The sequence below is a fragment of the Onychomys torridus genome, chromosome 9 (assembly GCF_903995425.1).
Source record: "Onychomys torridus chromosome 9, mOncTor1.1, whole genome shotgun sequence".
Classification (NCBI taxonomy): domain Eukaryota; kingdom Metazoa; phylum Chordata; class Mammalia; order Rodentia; family Cricetidae; genus Onychomys; species Onychomys torridus.
The window spans coordinates 22,138,832-22,166,140 of record NC_050451.1 but is presented as its reverse complement, the minus strand read 5'-3'; the positions used below and the strand labels follow the sequence as shown (position 1 = coordinate 22,166,140).

At 41.4% G+C, this 27,309-nt stretch overlaps 1 protein-coding gene across 2 annotated transcripts in view; it reads left to right on the top strand.

The window, feature by feature from the left end:
* Synpr (synaptoporin) overlaps positions 1 to 27,309 on the top strand; it is a 341,260-nt gene that overhangs the window by 144,952 nt on the left and 168,999 nt on the right. The window contains exon 1 of one of the 2 annotated variants that reach the window (XM_036199960.1): positions 22,064 to 22,494. The exons of the other annotated variant lie outside the window; for it this stretch is intronic. Coding sequence (XP_036055853.1) covers positions 22,471 to 22,494 — 24 coding nt within the window. The 5' untranslated portion in view covers positions 22,064 to 22,470. Of the gene's footprint in view, positions 1 to 22,063; positions 22,495 to 27,309 lie in introns of those variants that run through there. 2 annotated transcript variants of the gene reach the window in all.

The window sequence follows — 27,309 nt, the reverse complement described above, 5'->3', positions numbered from 1 at the left end:
CATCTCACATTTTGGGTTATATTTTTTCTTCTATTGAATCATACCAGATCCTACCAGTGATTTTTTGCTTGGTGTCCGAAGGATTTATTCTCAACAGTCGGCATGATGTGTATTCCTGAGGCTTTTCCCCTATTCTGTGTATGTATGCCTTACTCTCCTTTCCGAACTGTGAGACATGGTTAATGTTCCAAGTGTTGTTTTCTTATATGTACCTGTCTTTATTGAATCAGAAAAGTTCCCAGAATTGGGAGTTGTAGTTAGTAACTCCAGATAAGAAATTTGAGAAGCATTAGCCCTATGTAGAATCTTAGGAGAAAATATTCAGGAAAGATCAGATTTTCCAGGGAAAATTATAGCTATTACATGTGTGACTGGCCAATTAAAACTAAAGCAACCCAAAGAATCACCAATATAATGAGAGATAAAGCCTACATGCTGCTTGAACTTTGCAAATTCCTGTGCTGTCCTGTGGACTACTGGTCCTTGCCAGATGAAAACCTGTTTCCACAGGTGCCTGGCCATGAGGAAACCCACTGTGCAGATAGTCAATGCTGATCTGAGACTGGCTGCATGGCTTCCAACAGGAATCTATGTGCACACTGAGTAAATTGGGATATTCTCCAGATTTTTGAAAATTTAAAGTTATTATTAATTTGGAGTATTAAAGGTATTTTTTAAAAACATCATGTATTCAAGTGGACAGCTATCACAGAGAAATAATATATTTCTTATTTATTTTTAAAAGATGCACAAAAAACCCATACAATTACACATACTGAGTGGATATTCTCCAGCATTTCAACACATGTATATATTTCTAGTATTCAACTCAGCTAAGCACATTCATCTCCTAAAATATTTACTATCTAAAATAATTTATTAGTAGTGTGTGTGCAGCATGCATGAGTGTGAATGTGGGTTTATATCTGTCATGGAGCTTGTGTGGTGGTCAAAGGAGAATTTGGGAGAGTGTGTTCTTCCTTCCACCAGTATTTCCCAGGACGGAAGAGACTTGTGCATCAAGTGCTTTTGACCATTGTCTTAGTCAGTGTTTTTACTACTGGGAAGAGACACCATGACCAGGCAACTCTTATAAAGGAAAAACATTCAATAGGGGTGGCTTACATTTTCAGAGGTTGAGTCCATTATCATCATGGTGGGACATGGTGGCATGTGGGCAGACATGGTGCTGGAGAAAGAGCTAAGAGTACTACATCTTGACTCCTAGGCAACAGGAAGTGATCCATCTCATGTAGTGTGGCTTGAGCATATATGAGACCTCACAGTCCACCTCCACAGTGACACACTTCCTCCAACAAGCCACACCTCCTAACAGTGCTATTTCTTTGAGGGCCATTTTCCTTCAATTCACCACACCCACTAAGCTGTTTTGTTGCCCGACCATTTTTCATTTTATGGTGAAAAACTTCAAATTTCTTTTTTCTTGTTTTATGATATACAGTACCCCATTCTCATGAGTGTTTACTCCCATGTACAGAGGCACTCTGAGGTGTTTACTCCTAAGTATAGCTAACACTTGCCCAACCTTTCCTCTCCATATTCTCACCAACTTCTAGTGAACACTATTCTCCTCTCGATTTCTGTCAGATCCCCTGTTACTGGATCACCCATAGCTGAGTCCATGCAGTAGTTCTGTGATGGTCTGTTTCACTTAGCATCATTATCTCTCATTGGTTCCCATCACATGCAGCAGCAGGATTCCACCGTTTGTCATGCCTGATGAGTGTTCCACTGTGCATACTACAATAAATATTTTACTTGTTCTTCACTTGTTCATCTGTGGAGACTTAGACTGCTTGCTTGGGGAGTGGGTCCTGCTGTCAATGTGTCTACCCTGAGCAACGCTTTGTTCATGTTCTACTTTCATCTGCTCCAGATAGATACCCAGGAGTTCCGGGACATAGGGTAATTCTTGATTTACTTCTTAAAAAATAGTTATGAGAAGCTCTGCTCAGAATTTCAGAACCTTCCTTTTCAACTAGATTGCATTTATGTGTGTGTTCATGTACCACATGCATACTTGTGCCTTTTAAGGCCTGAAGAGGCTTTCAGACCCTCTGGAACTGGAGTTTATGGTTATGAGCTGCCATGTGCATGCTGGGAACTGAACTGGGTCCACAAGAGGGCAAATCCTCTTAACCACTAAGCCATCTTGCTAACTTTGATTTTGTTGTTGCGTTTTTATCTTTTTGGAAAGAAATTCCACATTGCATTCCATAATGGCTGTCACGAGCTACATTCTGACCAAGAGTCTGCCTACGGCCCCTTTTCTTCACACCCTCACTAGTGTGCATTATCCTTAGTCCTTTGGATGATAGCTATTTTGATTTAAGTGAAGTGAGATCTCATTGTGGGCTTATTTGTACCTGTGGACTGATTATTTGTCTTTTTTTAAAAAAAGGTTCATTTGAGCCAATTGCCATGAAACACACTGTTTTGGAGACAGGCAAGTCTGCCTCCTTAATGCTCTGACCAATTGTGTGACTGGTTCTAGCTTTCATTTTCATTTGAAGATTGCAACTGTTCCCACCTTAGGAAAGCACTGAAAGGTTGAATGGGGATGCCGAAAGAGTTTAGCACATAGTGTAGACTCTAGCAGTCACTACCCTATTTTATTAGAATTATTGTATCATTATTACACCCATGTACTTATTCTGGTCAGATAAAAAGATGAATAGCAACTAACAAATGTGCTTGAGTCACCTTATGCTAATATATTAGTACCTCAGTAGAGATTTCCAATGACCCTGTTCATAGTAAGTGTTCAGTTTTCACAGTTCTTTTGATGATTGGAGGCAAGCTGGAGGAGGGGGCTAAATACGCTGGACCTGATACTGAGGCAGGTGACTTTTCTTTCCTATGTTTTAAAGATCTCATGATACTTCTACTCTGTCTACTGAGAGGACCCACAGTGTCATCCTCCCTCAACCAATAGAAGAGAGAGAACAAAACTGAGCACAAGAAGAAATCAAGATGCCAGGCACCCACTGTTTAACATGGCTGGTTCTTTCTCATGCCAATCCTGTCACATTAAAGCCATCCTCATAGCGAGCCAGAAGGAAGGGTAGTTCTTCCTATACCTCTACTTTAACTCTAATGTCAAATATTACACAATCATGAAAAGCCTCTTTCAGAAAATAGCTCATGGGATGCAGAAGTGTTTGTGACAGGAAGCAAAAGCAGGAGCAAGTCCTATGTCATGGTTCGTTTTATGTCACCTGACATAAACTAGAGGAAGACTCTCCACTGTGGAAGTGCCTCCATCAGATTGTCCTGTTGGAAAGTTTCCTGATTGATGATTGATGTGGGAAGGCCCAGCCCACTGTGTCGGGTGCCACCACTGGGTTGGTAGTCCTGAATGATGTAAAACGCAAGCTGAGCAAACCATAAGGAGCAAGCTAGTAAGCAGCCCTCCTCCATGGCCTCTGCTTCAGGCCCTGCCTCAGATTTCTGGCCTGACTTCCCTCAGTGATGGAGTGTGATCTGAGAGCTGTAACATGAAATAAACCCCTTTCTTCCCAAGTTGCCTTTGGTTAGGGTGTTTTATGAGGAAAAGAGGCAAGGACTCCTTTGTGTGGAAATTTGACTGAAAGACCAAACTGTTAAAAGAACACTTGTCTGAATGGAGAGTTCAGTTAATATTATTTTTATCCATCTGTTTTTTTTAAATACATCTCTTATTTTAAGGAGAATTAAAGAACATAAGACTATAATTATCCCTCCAGATAAGGTGGTGTTAGGGCTTAGGAGCGAACCCCAAGTCTGTCAAGTGTTTTTAAACAGGGAAGCATTCAGACTCCCATATCCCAAACATGAAGATTTTAACCTTTTTTTCCAGGTATTATACGTATTTCTGGGGCATATGAGCTTTAAGACTACAGGATGCGCCGGGTGGTGGCGCACGCCTTTAATCCCAGCACTCAGGAGGCAGAGCCAGGCGGATCTCTGTGAGTTTGAGGTCAGCCTGGTCTCCAAAGCGAGTTCCAGGAAAGGCACAAAGCCACACAGAGAAACCCTATCTCAAAAAAAAACAAAGAATAAAAAAAGACTACAGGATGCAGAATTTTTATTTCCATCTGAATAAATAATTTATGTTGGTTTGGACTTGGTTTGAATTCAACTTCAACACTAATTTTAAGTAATCCTTAAATCACTCTATGACTATCAGTCTCTAGTTCCACCAAGATAAATGTATTTCCTGGGCAAAAACCATCTCTAACCAGGCATTTCTTGAAGAAACTACACTTTAGAACAATGTCCTTTCAAACTTTGAACTTGAAAGACAAAAAAGTTTCATGCTATTTGTTAGAAAGGATAAGTTAGAGAAAGAGAGTAAGTTATTTATCAAAAAAGAAAAATGTACTACAGGGCCCCAAGGAAAGAATAAACTATAAGGGAATCTTTACTCAATTTTATTTACTGCTGCATTTGAAGACTAACACTAGGCTATTTATTGATATACTAGATGAGCTATTTGTTGGTATTTTTCAACTTGTCTGAAGACAGTTACTTTGGTTACAGTCAGAGAATGTGCTGTCAGTGAAGAACAAAAAAATACACACATTAATAATAATTTTCTAGCATATAAAGAGTGTATAGACTAGAGCAGGTGGAGGCTGGCCTTGAGTCACAGGATGAGAACAATGATCTCACCCGACTCCTGTCTTGGAGAATTAACTTCACTTGCAAGCCAGCTTAAAGAATTGGTCCTTGTCTTGATACACCATTGATTGACTTGTTGAGGAAATCCAAGCTTCAGATTTAACCCTTCTTAGTCTTGATATCCCACTTGAAAAACCATCAGGCAATGGTTCCTTAAATTAGTCTATCCTGACCAACCCTCTGAGGGAATCTTGGAACACACAGATTCTGGGGCTCACTACCTTATCAATAGAATCAGAATCCCTGGATAGATGTTTTGAGACTTTGCATATGAATTGAGGTCATTAGCTGGTTCTCAGTAGCCCTCTGGGATCTCATCAACATGGGTATTTGATGACCAGTTAAGTGATGAGTTCTACATTCTAAGGTGCTGCACAAACCTGCTTTTCCAGAGCAATGATTCTTTCAGTGCCTCCCCACCAGAGAAATGTAAGCTGAGTAAGTCTGTTACCTCTAGGTGTTTCCCCCAGATATATTACTGTCTGCGTATTCATTACAAGTTGGATGCCAGCACCTATAGATTACAGGGCATATTTCTGGAATGCTAGCAGCAGTTGTGTGTGTGTGTGTGTGTGTGTGTGTGTGTGTGTGTGTGTGTGTGTGTGTGTGTGTGTGTGTTGCATCATCTTCAAAGCTACAAATTCACACTTAAGAATTAAACAAATTGCTGTTTTTAAGAGATTATATCTTTTATTGAATTACCAACTCCACTGTGTTCTGACACTAGATCATTGTATGCCTTCTTCAACATTCCAGATAATCCTCAAAATTTGTTATTCATTTTCCATAGATAAAGAAAATGAGATTGACTGAGGATAAACAGGCCAAAATCTTCACAGAATTCTTCATTAGACAATTCTGGACTTGAAGCCATTGTTAGAAGAATGTTAGCATGTGCTGACTGCATGCCTTAGGTAACTGTAGACAATTTAAATATATAACAGGTCAGGGAACAGTTAAATAAATTATTGGGTGTAAGCTGTATGGCACCTTAGTCAGCTTTTAAAAGTATGATTTACAACATGATTGTGACTGGGTCAACTCTGCATGTGCACACTGCACCAACTAGTATTGCATAACAAGCCACTGAAACAATGCTTAAAGCAATGGGCAATAAATAAGCAACAGCTTTGTGATCCACATGCTAAAATGTGGTTCTGCAATCATCAGAGCTGCTGTACCCATGGTCAGTTGTTGGGTAGCCAGATGATGCCTGGTCAAGGATGATCTCATTGGCAGGTCTAGTGATTGGTTGAATGCTAGCTGGAATAATGAGCATGAGAAGATCAATTGTCATAGCAGGCGGGTGTTCACAACACAGTTCGGCAAAGTTGTGAGAAAGAGAATGGAAACTTCAAGGCCAAGTGAAATGTGAGTTCATAATGGACACAACTTCTTATCTGCCACATCCTGTTGTCCATAGGAAGGTGTGAGTGACTCCAGTTCCAAAGAGTGATAAACTAACTCTATTTCTCATCCAAGAAAACATGCATCATCATATGGACTTAGAAAATGAATATTGGTGGTTGGGGATTTAGCTCAGTGGTAGTGCAAGGCCCTGGGTTCGGTCCTCAGCTCCAACAACAACAACAACAAAATGAATATTGGGCCTTTTTTTCCCCTGACAATACACTACACACATGAACAAGAACTGGAGGGCATATAAAGAGCACAAAGAACTGATATGTTGACAAGTTAGGGTTCTGAGTGTTCTTCCTCTTTATTTTCTACACTTACTGATTCCTGCAAATGACTGTAACACTGTTGGTACAATAAACAGTGAATGAGAGCCAAGGCCAAACATGTTAGCCATGCTGGGATTACAATCAAAATGTCATTATTCATCCTAGAAAGGATTGTAGCAATGACTGGTGTATCATTCTTATCTGTGGTATGTGCAGTTAGGCACAAGTTCACCAATCAAAGCTTACTAGGTCTTCTAGATGAAATGTAATGACTTTGGATCATAAGTGTAATTTAGCTAGGTAGTCCCTTGGTTATTCTTAGCCCTGCTGCATACAATGAACATTACCAAGGCTGGCCTTCTATAGCTATAAAACTTCTGCAATCTCAAAAACTTTTAGGGAACAATTCTTTCTTAATAGCCATGATTTCTGATAGCTCAAGTTCTGCACATTTCTAAAAATTCAGTTTTGTGTTTTTCCTTGAGGATTGTAATGGTTTTGAACAGAAATTATTCTTAATAAGTTGCTCATGGCCTGTGTTTTAAAATAGTTCAGAGAAAGAAATTGAGGAGTGTTTTTACAATAATATTCTTTGCTGCAATGCACCCTCATCCTGGCCTGTGGAGCAAGGTTTCTTTTCCCCACAGAGAATGTTGTGAGAAGGCCATGTGTGCTTTCTGCTCTCCTCCATACTCCTTTTCATGTTCTCTTGCTCCTGCCTGTTCCCAGAGGGCCCTGCGAGTGCCTGCCTCTGGCAGTCTGTACATTTGACTTGTTTCTTCTACCAGTCAATCAACTTAGAGAGAGCAACCTCATTAGTGTTGTTTGGGAAGGAAGAATAATCACATTCAGGTGTAGACCAGGGTTCTCTAATCTGAGTCAGGAGCATTACCATCAGTAAACATGAAAGGTTCGATGGTGTGCCTCTGGCAGATTGAGTCCTGGATCTTGTCTACATCTGGATACAGACAAAAGTCATGTTATTGAGAACCCAAATCCTGGACACACAGCTCAGCGTGAAGACAGTACACATAGGAGAGGACTCAGTGAGCAACTAAAATCTATAACCTTGTATTGTTAAAAGATGCTCTTTCATGTGCCTTTTCAAAGTACTGATTTCTTTTTCTATTTTATTTTAAGGCATAAGGTAAGTTTACTCATTCCATATTTTCATTCATTCATTCCCACCCTGAGGCTGCACGCGCACACACACACACACACACACACTGGAAGAATCATGTCTTTAGCCCACAGCATTCATATTTAGAGAATAGATATTTATTTATGCAGTTATTTACATTGAGATAAATATTGTAACTGAGATATAGGTTAGCCACTTTGCAACCACAAAAGATGATGGCAAGAGGAAATGTGCTGCCCTTCTAAAACATTAATTTCATAGATGTCTTGCTTCATGTATGTTTGTGTACCATGTGCATACTTGGTGTCTACAGAGGTTAAAAGTGAACATTGGATCCCATAAAACTGAAGTTATAGATATTTGTGAGCCATCATGGGAGTGCTGGGAGGTGAATCCAGGTCCCCTGGAAGAACAACATGTTCTCTTACCCTCTGAACCATCTCTCCAGCCCTAATGTTCTTTTAGAAAATGATTGATAATACCTGATAATTGGATTTCTGGGAAGGTTTAGTTAGGTACTGCATGAGAATACATATTTTCTCAAAAACATATAGTCCATACATATGAATGGAATGCAGTGTAGACTTTTGGAATGTAGGTGCACTTTGCTTTGCAAAACATGCAAATTTAAATTTTAATTTAATCACTGTCTTTATTAGGGTTTCTATTGCTGTGAAGAGAGTCCAAGACCATGGCATCTCTTTTAAAGGAAAGCACTTAATTGGGGCTGACTCATAGTTTCAGAGGTTTAGTCCATTGTCATCTTGGTGGGCAGCATGGTGGCATGCAGGAAGGCACAGTGCTGGAGAGCTAGCTGAAAGTTCTACATCTGAATCTGCAGGCATCAGGAAAAGAGAAGGGGCCTGGCTTGAGCTTCTGTGACCTCAGAGCTTGCCCCCAGTGATGCACTTCCTCCAACAAGGCCCCACCTACTCCAGCAAGGCCACGCCTCCTAATAGTGCCACTCTGTATGAGTCTATGGGGGCCATTTTCATTCATACCATCAAAATCATTTATGAGCTAGACTTTTGCTGAACCTCCCATCATTTATTCCCTGGACAATAGGGTTAATTGCTACCTTGTTGTGTTGCTTGGAAAACAAATGACAAAATAAAATAAATAAAATATCTTACATGTAAGGACTCCATAAGTATCTTTCCCCCTTCCCTCTTCACAGAGTGGGCAGGTGAGCTGTGTATGTGTTTGTGTACATGTGTGCATGTGTATGTATAAAAAACAAAGGACAACATTGGGTGTTGACAATCAGGCATCATTTATCTTTTTCATTTTTTTCAGAGTGGGCATTTCCTTTGTCTGGAATTCACCAATAGGCTAGGCTGACTGCCTAGTAGACTCCAGGGTCCCCAGGGCTGGGATTCTAGGACTTACCACATCCAGTTTTCTAAAGCATCAGTTCTGGAGCTCAAACTCAGGTCCTTAAGCTTGCCAAGCAAGCATTTTACCAACTGAGTTATCTCTCAAGCCTAGTTGGCCTGGGTTTTGAAGGATATTTATGAGTTCCAAAACCAAATCCCTGGACTCTGACAGGGAAAGGGGCTTTTCAGCAAGGCCATTCAGTAGGGATTTACTTGTAAAGGTGGAGAGTACTGTGTGCAGCGTTTGCTTCCTGCCCTATAGAACCAACACGTTTCTGCTTCTTTATCTTGCTTTGATAATGTTGGTGCACTGACCTGGTGAACCTAACCTGCCTGTGCCACAGTGCTCAGATCCAGATCTGGTTGAGCCCCTCTTAGCATCAGAGAGTCATGTGGTTTTGGCTATGAGATGAGGGCAGAAAGGAAGACTCTGAAATCTATACCATTGAATGAACTAAAAGGATTCTGAAAATGTGCAAAGGGCACAGCTATTTTTCCACCCTCATGTGCTCAGGGTGAGACTTTAAATCAGGTAGAACTAATAAGAAGCTGGAAATCTCTTTACTGGGAAGAAGTCTGCCCATGCAGGCCAGAGACATCCTTTGAATACTTCCCACTTAAGGGAGGACAAGCATGACAGCAGCTAATGAAAGCAGTGAGTAAAATGAGGACTGCCTATGGGGGCTACACCAGAGGGGTGCAGTGGCTGTGTACTTGGTCGTTAAAAACATGGGCAGTTTGGGGGGGTGAAGAGAAGCAAAGACGTCCTGTGTTGGGAGGATGGGGTTATCTGAGGGCAGAGGCTTGGCGACAACAGCTGCAAGGCAAAGCCTGTTCTGTGCATAAGACTGCAAACCCATTGAGATCAACAGCAACAAAGAAAGGAACTCTGAGGTGAAGCCACATCAGCATCTTCATCCTTATCACTCTCATAAAATATGAAAGGAAGACCATGACGTCCTTTTCTCTCTTTTCTTTCCCAGCTTGTGAGTTAGTTAGCTCCTCCCAAGACATCAGGAGACACTGAAGTCCCTGCTGCCAACCCCGGGCCCTAGCATTGCAGGGGCCACTGCTGCAGCCTGGGCCTCCTTCGGCACAGAAGTGTACATCTACCTGGAGTGCCAGAGCATGAGACCCACAGCAGAAAAGGCAGGGGGAGGGGAGGATGAGTGTTCGAGCTTCCTGCACATTGTGCATAATCCCTCTGCAGTGTGCTCACTCTCTTCCAGGGCAGGCAGGGAGATTGGTCATGTACTTAGTAGAGCATTCTTGTTGGTTTCTTGTCTCAAGTTCCCACTCCCTTTCCTGGAATCACGTTCCAGATAAACTGCTCACGTTTATCTATTTGTTTCAGGAGGAAATTTCTGGGAAGGGCAACCTCAGACAACTTTGCTTGAGTTTCTGGGTAGCACTAAGGACAGCAGTGTTGGTGAGCTGATCAGGCAAGTCTAGGGATGGAAGAGATGAGACAGCTGAAAGCAACATGGTTCCAGAAGGACTTATGTTGGTCTCAGGACATCTATAAAACTCAAAAACGGGGCTTATTTTCTGTATGTGTGTATTTTGCCTGCATATGTTCATGTGCCACCTGCATGCTCAGTACCCACTGAAGCCAGAATAGAGCATCAGATGCCCTGGAAATGGAGCCACAGACAGTTGTGAGCTGCCATGTGGGTGGTGGGAGTGCTCCTAACACTGCACTCTCTCTCCAGTCTTGCCCTAGGGCTGGAGTGTTTACTCATTTATGTCTTAAGGAGGACACTTGACTTATCCCCTATGAGGTGCTTAGAAAAGAGCTTGCTATGTAGGTACAATAGCCCTACTTCTCAGAGTGGTATGTTCAAAGATACCCAGTGAAGGCTCGAATCTGCAGAAGAAAAGATCTGTACATAACTGTGGTTGCTGCCACAAACTTCCAAAGTTAACCTGGCCTTCCACGTGGCATGCTCTTTGTGGCACAGCTTGTGCTGTACACAGCATGTCACTAACATGAAGGCCACTTGAACACAAGCCTTGTGAAACTGCAACAGTCAATATGGCATGTGAGGTGGCTGCTGGGCAACTTAGTGATGGTGACTTGTACAGCATGGATACACTGGGCAGAGGAAAGATTCAGAAAGGGAGGATTACTCAGTGCAGGGTTCCATCATGTCAACTGGAAAGCACGCCACTTAACATGCTTTCTGGAGTCTTATTTAGTAGCTTATACCAGGGTGGACCACAGGTAACTAGAGAGTGGAACTTGACCCATAGAAAAGGAGCACAGTGACTTCCGCCACTTGTCTTACTCCTGTTTCTTCTCTTGTGTATGAAAGCGTGAGGGCAGGCTCCCGGAAATGGAAGGCCTCAGACAAGAGAGAGGGCTGCGGAGAGGTGGGCTAACGGCTTCTTCTGGGACCACGCTTCCCAGCAGCCAGCCTGTCTCCTCATGAGTCATTTCTTTTCCTCCCTAAAGTTTTTGTCAGACATGGGGCTCACTTGGGGTGACAACTGCAGTGGCAGAATTGCTAACACTTGATGCCATCATTTGCCTTATCTCTGTGCAAAGTTCCCTCAAAAGCTCCACAAGAAGAAGGCATTGAAGAGGTAGTCAGTTCCAGGTTTCTCATCACCCACCATCCTAGTTTCTGATCCAAGAAGGTCTAGGTTTAGAACCATGGAATGCTGATCCAAGATTTGAATTGTGGAGCCTTCTGGGGTCATAAGAGAAAAATCACACTGTTCCCTTTTCTTCTTTCTGAGCAGAGTCTCAGACTGACTCTCTGTGTCCTATAGCTAATGTCAGAACAAGTGGCATTCCAAGCCCCCACAGGCAGTTTCTGCTGCTGCACTTTTAAAGAAAAGGAAGGGGAAATGTTGTTCTCAGAGTTGAGATAAGTGACATTCTGGAAATATCTGAGTGTCCTGTTCTTCACACCAACTCTTAATTTACATCATTGAAGTCTTAGAAATAGTCTCTGAAGAAACTAACATTTTAAGGAAGAGATGGGTATGAACATTTCTATTTTAAAATAGATACCCAGTAGAAGAAAGCAGGTTTTTCTCTGTCTGAGGGCACATGGCATTTTGACCTGTGCTTTAGAGTCTGGCATGACAAATCAGCAACTACTGGAGGAAAAATAACTTTTATCTCATGCTTAGGGAAATAAGTGTGGAGCCCAGAAACTGACAGTAAGTGTCAGGTTGCACACTCCAGTTCTCATAATGCTTTTAGGTGAGGTGATCTGCCATGGAGTCACGGCTATGGTGCCAGAAAGCAGGACTGTAGAGTGACCCCCACTCAGAACATGTGAGGTGGGAGACAGGAAGCACCTTTTATAGGAGAGGGAGGTTTCCCTGAATAAAATTATGGAAATATTTTTTTTGCCAAATGGATTTCTCCATATCATAATAATCCAGAAGCATCTCTGGTAAAAAGAAGTACTCAGCAAAAGGAAGACAATTACCCACCTTATTGTAAACACTCAAGTTAAAATACTTCCCCAGATCTCCTCTGACCAATTCCCCACACAACATCATAATGAGGTGCATCTCCAAGACTGGGGCTGTGGTGGGGGGGAGCAAAGTGGGGGTGCTTTCAGATGGAGTCTGAATCCAGCTGATCATAACTGAACCCTGTGCTCCGTGAAAGCCTTCAGATTTCAGAAATCCAGTACTTTGTAAACTAGACAGGGAGGAACAGACTTTCATCTTCTTTCACTTTGTCCTAGTTTATTAGAAGCTATAATGCACTCTGAGTTTGGGAGGCCAGCCTCTTTAACAGATGGATTGTAACCTAATTTGTTGGAAGGAAAAGAAAACCAGAAAGCCATTTTGCAAATATTTGATTCTCAGATCTCTAGCCTGCCGCATTAGCAGAGAGTGAATGCACTTCACTTGTGCCGTTATAATCACCATCAGATTTCTCTGCATGTCATTTAGGTAACAGCACTACCAGTCAAACTTCACAGGTGAAGAAAATGAAGTTTGAAAAGGCTAAGAGATGTGGATGGATCTGAAAGACATTATATTAAGTGAAATAACTCAGACACAACAAGACAAACATTGTCTGACCACACAGGGGATCTAAAACACTGACGTCATAGAATTTGAGAGGGTGGCAATTGTCAGCGGTCAAGAAGTACAGAAGGAAACAAGAGACTTATTGGACAATGCGATAGTTACAGTTAGTGACAATATGCTGCATTCTTGAAAATTACACAGTATGTATTAAGAGTTTCCACAATAAAATGCTATGATAGGTAATGAATGCATTTGTTACTTAGACTGAACAATTACAGAATATACATATTCTTCAAAATGTCAACATACAATAAATGCATAAATATGTATATTATAAAGGGCACTGCTAGTATAACTACTTGCTTATGGCACCATCCCTTCACAAAAACACCAGTGAACACAACTCTTGATCTAATTTACTATTCATTTCTTGGTATCAGCAAGATTATTGAAAATGCTTTTGCATGCTTTTTCTCCCATTCTTATTACAGTACTAACACGATTCTTGTAAAAACCAGACCTCAGGGATTTTTTTCTCATATGAAGTCTTAATCCTCAATCATAGAAACAACTATCCATCTTTTTCCACTTAGGACTGAGAAATCTGTATCAGGAGCAACCAAATGCCTAAGCCCTCCATTTCTGATGGGATGCTCTCTGTTATACAGATGCAGATACAGATACAGATACAGCTATAGATAGAAAACAAGGAGATATGACTTTACTCTTTCTTCTTTAGTAAGTTAGCAAGGCCTTGTTTAGCTCTTACTGTATGTGGAGAGAGTGCTGTGGTATACCATACAAGAGGGCAAAATGATTGACTCTACTGCCCAGTGATTTATCATTGGACCACTTTTAATCCACAAGAACAGCAGACCTAATCACCAAAAAATTATGCAACAGAAAAGCATCATGCCTTTTGATTTCTAAAAAAATAGAAACTGGGAAAACCTCAGTCAAAGAGATGATACCCAGATGCCCAACCTGTATAGGCTCTATTTTTGTGCACATTTAGAACACTTGGGCTTTGGAATTAGATGACTCGAGTTCAAATCCTCATTGTAATAGCATTTGTGTGGACTTAAGCAATTGACTGAGTTGTACAAAAACTTCCTAATGTATAAAGTAACAGTAACAAAGCTTTTAATTCATATGATTCAAAGGTAGCAAATAAAATAAAGTGTGAATATTGTTTGGCTAATACCCGAGAATGAATAGTAACATTATATCACTGGTATCAGAGAACTCTATGGCAAAGACTTGCAAAATTATGACTTTTTTTTTCATTAGATTAGTAGTTCTCTGTACTTTCTCATTCAGGACATAAAACTTTGTGTTCAAAAGCAGCCAAGTCTAGGAAGCTGATGTAAAACTAGATACTCAAAGTAGCTTTTTGTTCTACTACTCCATCAACATCCAGCCTTTGTGTGGCATTTTCTGATTCAGCCTTGGGCTCTACAGAGAAAAACTCAATGATCTAACAAATACTGAGTAGAATAAATTTTATCTCACTTAAATTTTTAAAAAGACAATAGACAAAAAAGAAAACATTCTACAAGCAAAATAAAAAGACAAGCGACAGAAGTCCTTGCATTCAGGAGGCTCAGGCAGAAGAATTGCCTTGACCTGGAGACAGCCTGGCCTATAATATGGAACCTTGTCTCTCACACACACACACATACACACACACACACACACACACACACACACACGCACGCACGCACGCACGCACACACGCACGCACGCGCGCACACACACACACACGCACTCACGCACACACGCACACACGCGCACACACACGCACGCACGCACGCACACACACGCGCACACACACACGCACGCACGCACACACGCACGCGCACACACACACACGCACGCACGCACGCACGCACGCACGCACGCGCGCACACACATACACACACGCGCACACACACAGACACATACACACATGCACACACACACACACACACACATACACACACACACACACACACACACACACACACACACACACACACGGAGGTGGGTCCTGGAAAACTCTCTGTACCCACTCATATCAGAATAAATTACATTGTATCCGTGCCGGGAGCTCTAAGGAAGGCGTCATTAAAGATTTCAAGGTTGGTGCATAAATGGATTGAATGAATGTAAGTGCTCTCATCACTGCAGCTCAAAACAATGAAGGTCACCCGTAGAGCCTCAGCTGATGTCCTGGTCGTTTGTTAGTAAGGCTAGATAGGCTTAGATTGCTTCCCTTGCCCACTGCTTCAGAGAGGCTCCTGGTTCTGGAATTTTCCTCTCAGTGTTTTTATAAGCTTAGACAGCAAGGCCTCCCACTGCCTGACCCCGAAACAGGCAGGCCTGGAAGGACCCCTTTTGAGAGGCCAGATGTTGAGACAGAGAAACTCCAAAGGTAAGGAACTGTTAGATTTACCAGGAGGCAAGTCCACCAGAGCAGAACCAAGCTTTTTTTATTGAGAGAAAAAAATAATAGTCTTTTGAAGTTGTCTGAAGGCCACGTTCAATTAGAAGATCAGAACTAAAGATCTGACCATATTGGAAATTAGCATTGCTAATGAAGGTTTCAGAAAATCACAGATTATTTTAATCTCCTTAACCTTCTCTATAAATACTTTAACTTGGAAAACACTGTGTTGCTATTTTTAATCATCTAATAATGGACAAATGTTATTTTAAGGCAGTAACAATGATGCTAATGCCATATTTTTTAAGAGACATCAAATCATGACACATTGCTTTATTCTGTCAGTTTTTGATTCTGCACTAGAGAATGGCAGCTGACAGAATTGTCTGGCCATTGGAAGGCAGAGACAATCTGAGCGACTAGGTACCAGGACTCTTTGCTGTCTAGAGACCCAAGTATGGACAAAAAGCCCCAGGGAGCCAGGCATCTGTGTCAGTCTAGGGGAACTGAACCCTGAGCCAGGCATTTATAAAATGCCTGGTCTGTGCAGTTTACAGAGAAGCCTCCAGAATCTTTCCATGGCCACCTCCTACACATAAAGACACTGATATCTTCAGCCCTTCTAGAATGTACCATGAAATAGAAGGCAGTCTTCATCCACTGCTTTGTTTATCTGTCTGGTGCTTCAAGGCTAAGTTACTTCAATGAACTGGCTTAGTTTACAGTCATCCCAGCCTCCCCTCTCCCCGTGTTGATTCATTACTTGGATCAGCCCTTTACTTACCCACCAAACACCTGCTGAATACATTCCAGGTGCTCCAGTACTGAAGACAAGATCTTTTAAGGCTTCCTTGTCTAGGAAGGTGGCTCAGTTGGTAACATGTTTGTCTTACAAACATGATCTACATCCAAACTCCAGAACAGCAGGTTCTTGGGGCTTGGTGACCCTAAACTACTTGGCAAACTCCAGGCTATTAAGTGCCCCTGTATCAAATAAAATAGATAGCTGCTGAAGAATGGTACTGAAGGTTCTCTTGTCAACACCCATTCATAAACATTACACATGTACACACACACACACACACACACACAGATACATGGTGGGGGAGGGGGCCAGGGAGAGAGTTTTTTCGGCTTCTATGTACAGTTGTCTCTTTGCTAAAGGAGATTATTAAGTGACAAGGGAGCAAGTAAGAGGACGGTAGGAGAGAGGAGGTAAAGAGAGAGAGAGAGCGAGAAGCCATAACACACAAACACAACAAATGGGATAATGAAAAGGCAAGATCTGAACAGAGACAGGAAATATTCCTTTTCAATTAGTAGTCAAAGAGGGATCCTAAGAGCAAAAGGTAAAACTAACTATTGAGTGACTAAGTAAATTGAGAGCAGGGCCTTTTCTTGGGAGCTGGGGTTTTAGCTAGGAGAGTGGCAGGTGGAAAGACACAGAGGCCAGTTCAAGGAGGAGTGAGAAAGGAGAAAGAAGACAGTAGATGGAGCCACATCCTCAAGGCTTGGAGGGCAAAGGTGGGAGCTTGGATTTTCCTTCAAGAGAAATTAAGTGGGTGAAGTGGATTGTCCGCCTACTGAACAAAAATTGAAGTTATCCTTCCCATATAAGTCACTGGTCTGGTTCACACCTCACAGACCTTACTATGGGCAGCTTCTGCACTTAGGGACATAGTAGAATTAGCAAGACCTACGAGAATCCACTGAAGTAAGAGGTGATGGCGATGGGCAGGCGGCACCTAGAATATGGGAATGCTTTGCCCGGAACAGAGAAAGCTAACCCAGTCAGAAGATCACACTTTACCTGTTAGTTCTCAGACTTTAACTAGTCTCAGTTGATCCAGAAAGTCTTTAGAGAGAAATTCTTACATCTAAATATGGGAAAAACTGAAACACAAATAACTTCAGGGACATACCCAGGTCATACAGCCTACCACCAGCCAAAGCAGGATGGAACTTTGCACAACCTTACTAAATCATGTCTCATGAGGCCCTTGTCTTTTCATGTGGATTAGTGATTAGTCATACCCCACACACTGTGTACATGATTTAAGCACCACTGTGGGACAGATGTAGTGGATTTTTTGACAGCTGGATAATTGTATTGGTTTAGTCTTACACCACAGCTTTTCTAACTACTGAACATGTGCTTGCAGACAAGCCACATAATTCTTTGGGTCTTTGCTTCTTCATCTGTCAGTTGGAATAACAATGATAGTTCTTTGAGGTCCAAATAAAGTAATTCATGAAAAGCCCCCCTGGAGCAGAGTCAATGATGCCCATGGGTATTATGTAGAAGATGTTCTTATAACTTGAAATGAGTCTCTTCAGATTCAGAACTGATGAGAAGTCCTCACTGTCTATCCTGAAGAGCTACAGGATTGTGAAATGTGGGTTTCCCCAGTGGCTGCACTGCTGACCCTTCTCCTAATCACTGAGCAGAATAGTGGCCTTCAGCATGAGGCATCCTGCCTTCCGTAAATTCTGCATTCATTAATTCTGAAAATACTTATTGAGTGCTTACTCCAGTGCTAGGTGACAGTGAACCTTTTTTTTTCTTATGAAAGGAAGAGTTTATTTTGGGTTACATTTCCAGTGACATGAGAGTCCATCATGGCAGAAAGGCTCAACAACAAGCTGCAAGCATGGCAGCAGCAAAATCACATCTTCAATTTCATAAATGAAGTAGAGTAAGTGAACTGGAGGTTGGGGAAGGCTATGAGCTATCAGAGCTCAACTCCAGTGACATTCGTCCTCCAGCAAGGCTGGACCTCCCATATTCTCCCCAGTCAGGAAAGGGAGCATTTCTAACATAAGCCACCATACCAGGTAAATCTTAATAGCTTGTTTTGCAGAAGAATCCAAGACATTGCTGCTTTATTTATTTTATACAGTATTTCACTGTGATGCTACCATTCAACCTTCAGGCCCTTCATCTGTCAACATGCTGTTACACTGGTTCAAGAAGAAGTATAAAGCTCTCCCTATTTGTAGATGACATGATAGTATATATATATGAGTGACCCCAAAAATTCAACCAAGGAACTGATACAGCTTATAAACACCTTCAGCAACATAGCAGGATACAAGATCAACTCAAAAAAATCAGTAGCCCTCCTATATACAATAGACAAACAGGCTGAGAAGGAAATCAGAGATATATCACCCTTTACAATAGCCACAAATGATATAAAATACCTTAGGGTTACTCTAACTAAGCATGTGAAGGACCTATATGACAAGAACTTTAAGTCCCTGAAAAAAGAAATTGAAGAAGATGTCAGAAAATCAGAAGATCTCCTATGCTCATGAATAGGCAGGATTAACATAATAAAAATGACAATCTTACCAAAAGCAATCTACAGATTCAATGCAATCCCCCTCAAATTACCAACACAGGTCTTCACATATCTGGAAAGAATAATACTCAACTTCATAGGGAAAAACAAAAAACCTAGGATAGCCTAAAGAATCTTGTACAATAAAACAACCTCTGGAGGCATCACCATCCCCGACCTCAAGCTCTACTATAGAGCAACCATAATAAAAACAGCTTGGTACTGGCATAAAAACTGACATGTGAACCAATGGAATTGAATTGAAGACCCTGACATTAACCCGCACACCTATGAACATATAATTTTTGACAAAGAAGCCAAAAATGTACAATGAAAAAAAGAAAGCATCTTCAACAAATTGTACTGCCATAACTGGATGTCAATGTGTAGAAGGCTGCAAATAGATCCATATCTGTCACCGTGCACAAAACTTAAGTCCAAGTGGATCAAAGACTTCAACATAAATCCAGTTACTCTGAACCTGATAGAAGAGAAAGTAGGAAGTACTCTTGAATGCATTGGCACCAGAGATCATTTTCTAAATATAACACCAGTAGCACAGACACTGAGAGAAACAATCAATCAATGGGACCTCTTGAAACTGAGAAGCTTTTGTAGAGCAAAGGACATGGCCAACAAGACAAAGCAACAGCCTACAGAATGGGAAAAGGTCTTCACCAACCCCATATCTGACAGAGGGATGATATCCAGAATATATAAAGAACTCAAGAAATTAGACATCAAAATGCCCAACAGTCCAATTAAGAAATGGGTTATAGAACTAAACAGAGAATTCTCAACAGAGGAAGTTCAAATGGCTGAAAGACATTGAAGGAATTGCTCAACATCCCTAATTATCAGGGAAATGCAAATCAAAATGACTCTGAGATACCACCTTACACCTGTCAGAATGGCCAAGATCAAAAACACAGAAAACAGCTTATGCTGGAGAGGATGTGGAGCAAGGGGAACTCTCCTCCACTGCTGGTGGGAAGGCAAGCTTGTACAGCCACTTTGGAAATCAATATGGCGCTTTCTTAGAAAATTGGCAATCCGTCTCTCCCAAGACCCAGTTATAGCACTCTTGGGCATATACCCAAGGAATGCTCAATCATACCACAAGCGCATTTGCTCAGCTATGTTTGTATCAGCATTGTTTGTAATAGCCAGAACCTGGAAACAACCTAGATGCCCTTCAACTGAAGAATGGATAAAGAAAATATGGTACATATACATAATGGAGTACTACTCAGCAGAGAAAAACAATGACATCATGAGGTTTGCAGGCAAAAATGGATGGATCTAGAAAAAAATCATCCTGAGTGAGGTAACCCAGACTCAGAAAGACAAACATGGTATGTACTCACTCATAGTAGTATACTAGATGTAAAACAAAGATGACTAGACTGGTACACAGCTCCAGGTTGGCTACCTAGAAAACAGGACTCTAGGAAAGACACAGGGATTGCCCAATAGCAGAGAAATGGATGAGATCTACATGAACAACCTGGACAACAGTGGAAGGTTTGAGGGAAAGAGAGCTTAGGGGAACAGGAGATCCCAGCTGGATCAAGAACAGAAAGGGAGAACAAGGAATAACAGACCATGATAAATGAACATCATATGAGAACAGGAAGAAGCAAAGTGCTAGAGAGGTCCCCAGAAATTCACAATGATACCTCCACTGTAGACTACTGGCAATGTTCAAGAGAAAGCCTGAACTGACCTAGTCTGGTGATCAGATGGCTAAACACCCTAACGGTCGTGCTGGAACTCCCATACAATAACTGATGGAAGTGGATGCAGAGATCCTCGGCCAGGCCCCAGGTGGAGCTCCAGGAGTCCAATTGTTGACAGTGAACCTTTTTACTGGCTTCACCCACTTAATTTCTCTTGTTGCCATGTGGTAACTTTTCAATAAGCACATGCTAGTGAGAGGGAGAGAGAGAGAGAGAGAGAGAGAGAGAGAGAGAGAGAGGGAATGAGAATGAATGAATGAATTCTCATAGGATGGGGTCCTATGAGAATTTCCAAGGTCCTTGGAATCCATTCATTTGAAGAGTTTTAGTACCCTGAAGGCTTGCTTATGCATTTGGAACACAATTCCATGCTGAGGCTGAACTCAGTGTTAGCACACTTGCCCCAAATGCCTGAGAACCTAGGTTCTATCCTCAGTACAGCTGAGAAAAACCCAAATGGAGCAAGATCAAATGAGGAGGAGATAGCAAGCCAGAGTTTCTGAGCACACACTTGGATTTGATTAAAAAACAACAACAACAACACACACACCATCTTGTCTATCTTTCATTCCTTCTTTACACCTTCCTACCAATAACTGTGAAGTGTTAGTGTGCCCATTTTACAGAAGGAAAACTAAGTCTGAGACCTTAAGAGGCTCCCCAGTTCACATAGCCAGTAAGAAAAGAACCAGCACAGGATTTTATGTCACTTCACTCTTTATCACATTTTTTGGGTATTGTTTGGTCCCACACTTCCCCTTCCCAATATTAAAAAAAGCCTGAAAGAAAAATGGTGATTGTGGTTACTGTGTGCATGTGTCTGTAAGAGAAGAGGTGAGAGACAGAGACAGACAGAAGCAGGAAGTAGGACAAACAAGACTCAGGGAAGATGCTGGATTAGTGACCGGAGGTGGAACACATGCTGGCCTGTTTGGTTTCTGTTGGGGCATCAGTAGCTGAGCAAAGGACAAAGATGAGACACCAGAACCAATAAACACCATTCTTGTGCTAAATAGGTGCTCGTTCAGGACAGAGAGGGCACTGGCATGTAGGACTTCCCTCAGTGTTTCTGTATAGATCTTCAGAGACATATCCTTATCAGGTGATAAAATATCCTCAGGATACCCAACTGAGCAGGGCCTGCAACCTGCAACACTCTCTCCATGAATACTGGTCCAGCCTCTGAAACACACACCCTCTGGGTGTTGAGATTGCTGCCCCTTGAGGAAGCCAGTGCCGCTTCTTTCTGTAAAGGAACGAAAGAAATATGGGTCCTGCTTGAGCCCCTGCAAGCTTTCTAATTTTGTGATTTTTGCAGGTATTCATTAATACTAGTATGATGGATGAGCACCGAGTTGTAATTTGTTCCTTCCATAGTCTCCAGAGCCTGAAAAGCCCATCTTCCTGTGCCATCATCTTAATGATTATTTATGGACAGTGCATGAATTTCCCAAATTGGTGTTATGCCGAACACCCATGCATTTCCATAAAAACAAGGGCAATCTTTAAAACAAACATACATTTGCCCCATCTATGCAAATCTATTCCTGAGGATTTAATGAAACCACTGCTTCCTTGTATCCTCAACGTACAAAATCCTGGCTTGTGTTCAGCTCCCAGTTTGATTTTAAGTACTGAGGCTGAGAGAGGAGGGGGCTCTCTGAATAAGAGGGAGTGGGTGCCTCTGCTCATGATGCAGCATGCTTGTGCAAAGCGGCCCTGCACTTGCAATTGTGAGCAGAGAGCCAAGTGTGGGAGTGCACAACGGAGGTAACCACCTCCCCACAAAGCAGACAGCTTTGCATCAAGGGAGTATCAGGTTCCTGTACTCAGCTGTGGGCTGTCACCATCTACTAATGTGACTGTTTTCCCATCTCTCTGCAAGAAGGCAGAAGCTGCTATCTGATTGGTATAGCATCTCACTTTCCCTCTGCATTGATTTCTTGTCCTCCTCCTTTGCTTCATAAAGAGAGGGACAAGAGCTGGTGCTGTGGACAGAGAAGCTTCATTTCTAGCATGAGACAACCTCTATTTTTTTTCAGGAGAGGGAAGTTGGATTATCAATTCTTTTGTAAATGTGTATGGTGATATTTGCTCCGGTAAGTTCATCTCTCTATTGATTTGCCTCTCTCTCTCTCTCTCTCTCTCTCTCTCTCTCTCTCTCTCTCTCTCTCCTTCCCTTCCTCCCCCCCCCAGTGTGTGTGTGTGTGTGTGTGTGTGTGTGTGTGTGTGTGTGTGTGTGTGTACATGTGTAAGTATATTTGGGATGTATACTTTTCTTTCCTAATGTGATTTTTAGAAATATTTAGTATTGATGTCTCTCCCTCCCTTTAACTTAGCTTTCTTTTATGCATATGTTTAAACCTAAGAGTCTGGGTTATGTAGTATAATATATTGGGTTCCTGGTCTTCTTTTAACACAGTAAGGAAACTATTTAAGCAAAGTTATATTAAGCTTTATAAAAATGTAATGCCATTCTATCTCAGCCAGCTTAAGAGTGCTTAATGTTCTAAGTATATTCATTGTGCTACAACCTGCTTACCATTTTAATTAAAGTTTCTTCATCAGCATCATAGTGCAAATGTCTTCAACTCCTTAAATAGCTACCAAATATTATGTATTAATCTCTTAAGGTCTCATATCAAGGAATAATGAATGAATGAGATTCCTTTACGATTCTGAGACGTTCTTTAAATGAACTGAATTTCTATTTTTTAAAAAAGTATTCATGTGGCTAAAGCAAATCTCGTGTGTTGCATGAAAAGCTAGATTTCAAGTAGCCATTGTTTCTTTTCTGACTTTCTTTGCATTGTATATTTGTGCCACCATCTGCCAGAGGCCCAGCCTCGGCTCTGGTGTGGCCACATCTCAAGTTCATCGGGAGAAAAGTTGCTGTCATTTAATTCAAACAGATGCAGAACAGTGTCTGGTCACATCTGCTCAGAGTCATGATTTCCAAATGCATCACCTGGTTAGCTGAGGGCAGAAGATGGTCTGAATTCTTTATTGCTAATTCATCTATTTGCATAATTATAGAAGATAGAGATGATAAGGTGATTAAATAATTGTGCTAATGGACACAAACATGCTTTAATCTTTTTTTTTTGTCACACAGTCAGCAAATTTACATAGTATTTTCTTCATGGTAAATGAACTAGAGAATGCATTCATGACAAAAGTTAAGGGCGCCTTTAAATCAGAATCTAAAGCCTGGCAATTCCTAGAGATTTTGAAAGTAAAGTTGGGAACTCCATGCTGGTCTAGAACTCTGAAGCATATATTCTTTTTGAAAACCCATATTTGGAACTGTGGCAGATCACAGCTTAACTCTAAGGAAATAGTAAGGTCTGTCTAGGAATGCACTGACCCCCTGGCTGACACTGTTAGGACATGTTACAATGCATCTGCTATTTGCATGCTAAAGTGGGGCTGCTCATTTTGATAATCAGTATGAATTTTGATTGATCTAGCTTTGAAGTAAATTCCGCCAAACCCACCTGTCTGTTTATATTACCTGGTCCTAGTACTTGTGGATGTGTTCCTAATGGCAAACTCAGACGCCATTTGTCCTAGAGAAACTAAATATGTCTTAGCAAGGTTTCTGTTGGAAAAAAGAAAGCATGGCTTTTATTCCTTGAGCTGAGTGAAAGCATCAGCAGTGGGCAGGTCCTAACCTCTCTCCTCTCTGGCACACACAGCCAACTTCCTACCTCCACTTTACATCTTGGGATATTCCTACAGGGCCAGCTGTAACAGGTTGGATGTAAAGTCATGAGCTGTAAAGGGAATAGCCAGCGTATGAAGCTACTCCACAGTATTAATTAGTAGATCATGAGGGACCCACAAGTGTCTGTCTTCTCCTTCCCTGCTAATCATGGGATAGTTGGGGCTCCATACATGAAGCCATAGGGAGGAAAATTGAGCCTTCATCATTTCAAGAAGTCAGGGTCATTAACCATCAGTTTGAGTTGGGATAAGCCTACATGGTCTTTAATTGTATCCCTCCTGACAAATCCAGAAAAATCAGCTTTAAAAAATCTATTTTAATGAATGAAAAACCCTATGCAGTGTTGGACAAAAATAATGAAGTGATTTCGAATTTTTCCACAATGAAATCTTCTATTCCTTTTAGCAAAATGAAGAAAGCAGAAGGCAGTGACTGTTTTGAGCTGGTAAACACTGTATGTCTGGCACTTGGCTGAGCATATCACTTGGCTTATAGTCTTCATGTAGTCTCCCATAGTCTTCATAGCCACTCTGAGGAGGCTAATCTCATTTCTCCACTTTGCAGATAATGAAATGGAGACGAGAAAGTGCAATAATGCAGATGAGATAGAGTGAGTGGCACAGCCATCTTCGAGTTGGGGCTTCACTTTGTCAGTGTAACCTATGATAAACTTTTAGGTCACAGTGGTTTGCAGGCATTTAACAATAACACACCATGTTTCTGCTGGTATTTTTCCTTCCTCTGACAATAGGTAACCTCCTTTTTCTCACACTGTGCTTTTGTAACTCCAGGCTAATTATGTGCCTAAAAACCACTCAATTTGTGCAGCTACCAAGATGTGGATGTAGCTAAAGGAAGCCAGCCTGGGGAGAGACAGTATGCAGATGTGGCTAAATTAAGGTATCCCTGTAAGTGAGCAAGACAAATTTGTCCCTTGACTTTCAGTATGTGAACAAAGGGTCCAAATAAAGATGCTAAAATAACTTAGAAATATCAGTATCCCAAGGCACCCAGCTTGTCATGGATGCAAAGTAAAAAAGGCAATTCCAATTGAATTGGTTCACAAGGGAAAACTTTATAGATTTCTCCCCTTTGTTTCAGTCACTCCCGTGATTTTCTTCCTATTCTTTGGCTAAACTGGAAAGGGCTTAGGTGATGCTTCAGTTAGAATATTGCTTCTCTACAAGTCAGATAATTAAAAATCAACCCAGCTGCTGATAAAGGAACTGAGCAGTGTGACAGAGTTGAAGTCCTGAGTTTTTAAACACATTCCTTTGAACCCAGGCACTGAGCTCCCCATTTGAAATCCATCTGAGCCGATAAAACTCAGACAAGTCTTCCAGGGGAAATCTTTGACTAACATGGAATCAATATGTTTGAAATTTCCCCTCAAGCAGCACTGTGGTGGCAGGGCACAGAACTCATAGTAAATCTGGGAAACACTCTGCTGTTTTCCACTTTACCTGAGAGGATTCTGAGTAATGAGAATGTGGCTAGAATATGAAGTCTACCTCAGGATATCCTTACTATATTTTACCCAAATCCAAAAGAATATAAGTAAATGAAGGAACAAACACAACATGCTGGTAGCCCCTGGAGTTAAACTCTGAAGAAGTGGTGGTCACAACATAGAGGGTACCTTTTGGTGTGATTTGCTGACTAATGAGCAGTAGTTTTGAGCTAACGCTTATATCGACAGCTAGGTGGTTAAAAGTTCAAAGTGCAGTGTAGACTGAAATGCTTTTAAGCTAACAGTCATTTTTGGCAGAAGCAATAACATAATTCTGAATTCTCTTTTCTCCTGTTCTTGAATAAGACATAATTTGATGGTTTAATCAGCAAGTGTGGTATTAGAGCCAGCACCAATAAAGAAATGTGGATCATTTTGCTTTTTTGATGAGTATTTATGAGGGTTCTAAATGTATTAAGAGCGACTAAACATAGACTTTTGCTCTAAGAAAATATGTTGTGTTCAGCCTCAGGGCTCATCAAATGTGTGCTATCCCTTAAAACTAATCTTAGAAGAATCTTAGAAACAGTTTTATAAAGGAAATCATTTTCCAGTAATCCTTCTTCAGAGAGATCACTAAATCCCAGAGTAACAGCACTGGAAATCCAACGCCATCTAATGTATGTTTCTTTCTGCTTTATTTTAGATATAGATGTGTGTCCTTAAACGTATTGATCACTGAGTCCTTAAAGAGAACCCATTAAATATAGAGAAAGTGGGTGGCGTAAAGAAAGACAAGAGGTGTTGGAGAAGTCTTGAACTTTACACTAAGCTCACTATAAGCTAGTGTGCAAATAGACCAGGGTTCTTGGTAGGCACTCACAAGAATCACTTCAAGTTTGGAGCCTGAAGTCACCATGAGAAGGATGTAGTCCTTTAAAACAGGTTCTTGATCATTGGCATGTACCTTTAAATTGTTTTAAAAATTAGAGAAAAGGGGTGAGTTGAAGTGGAAACACTGACCTACCACCACTCTGCAGAATAATGGATCTTCATGGTGTGTTCACAGTGATCACACTAACATAGCTTCCCACTCTGCAGAATAATGCATCTTCATGTTGTGTTCACAGTGATCACCTTAACGTAGCCTCCACCCTAAATCCTGCCGAGAAGTGTTGAAGGGTAACTCCAAACACATTCCACTCTAGTTTCTGGAAAGCTGGTTTCTAGCCCAGGAAAACAAGTTCACTGAGGAGTGTTAGGTTGGCCAATGTAAATTTATAGTCATGTCTTATGGCCCTTTGAAGAGATGGAAAATATAGGCTTTAGAAAAATTGATCAGACTAAAGGAAAGGATTGGAATGTTAGCCACCAAGCTACCCTTTTACTTAACAAATATTTAATAGTGCCTGCCATGTACTGGTTCTGTGAGAGCTGTGAAGAACAAACAAATAGAATACAACACCAGAACTAAATGTCTTTATTTTCCATTCCTCAACAAAGCCTAGTTTCTATTTCACATCCCAGAATACGTCTTCTGAAAGGCATAATCGAACTGGCCTCCTAAATCATGTGCAGGGAATGTGTGACATTGGTCTTATCTGTTCACGCTTAGGGAGGGAACTAGAACCCCACTTATTTGCTGGAGTGATTACAGTCTGCTAAATAGAGTGGTTTGAAGAGAAAACTGGGTGAGGCTCCCCAGTGCTTGTGTCTTCTCAGCACTGTTGGCGACTC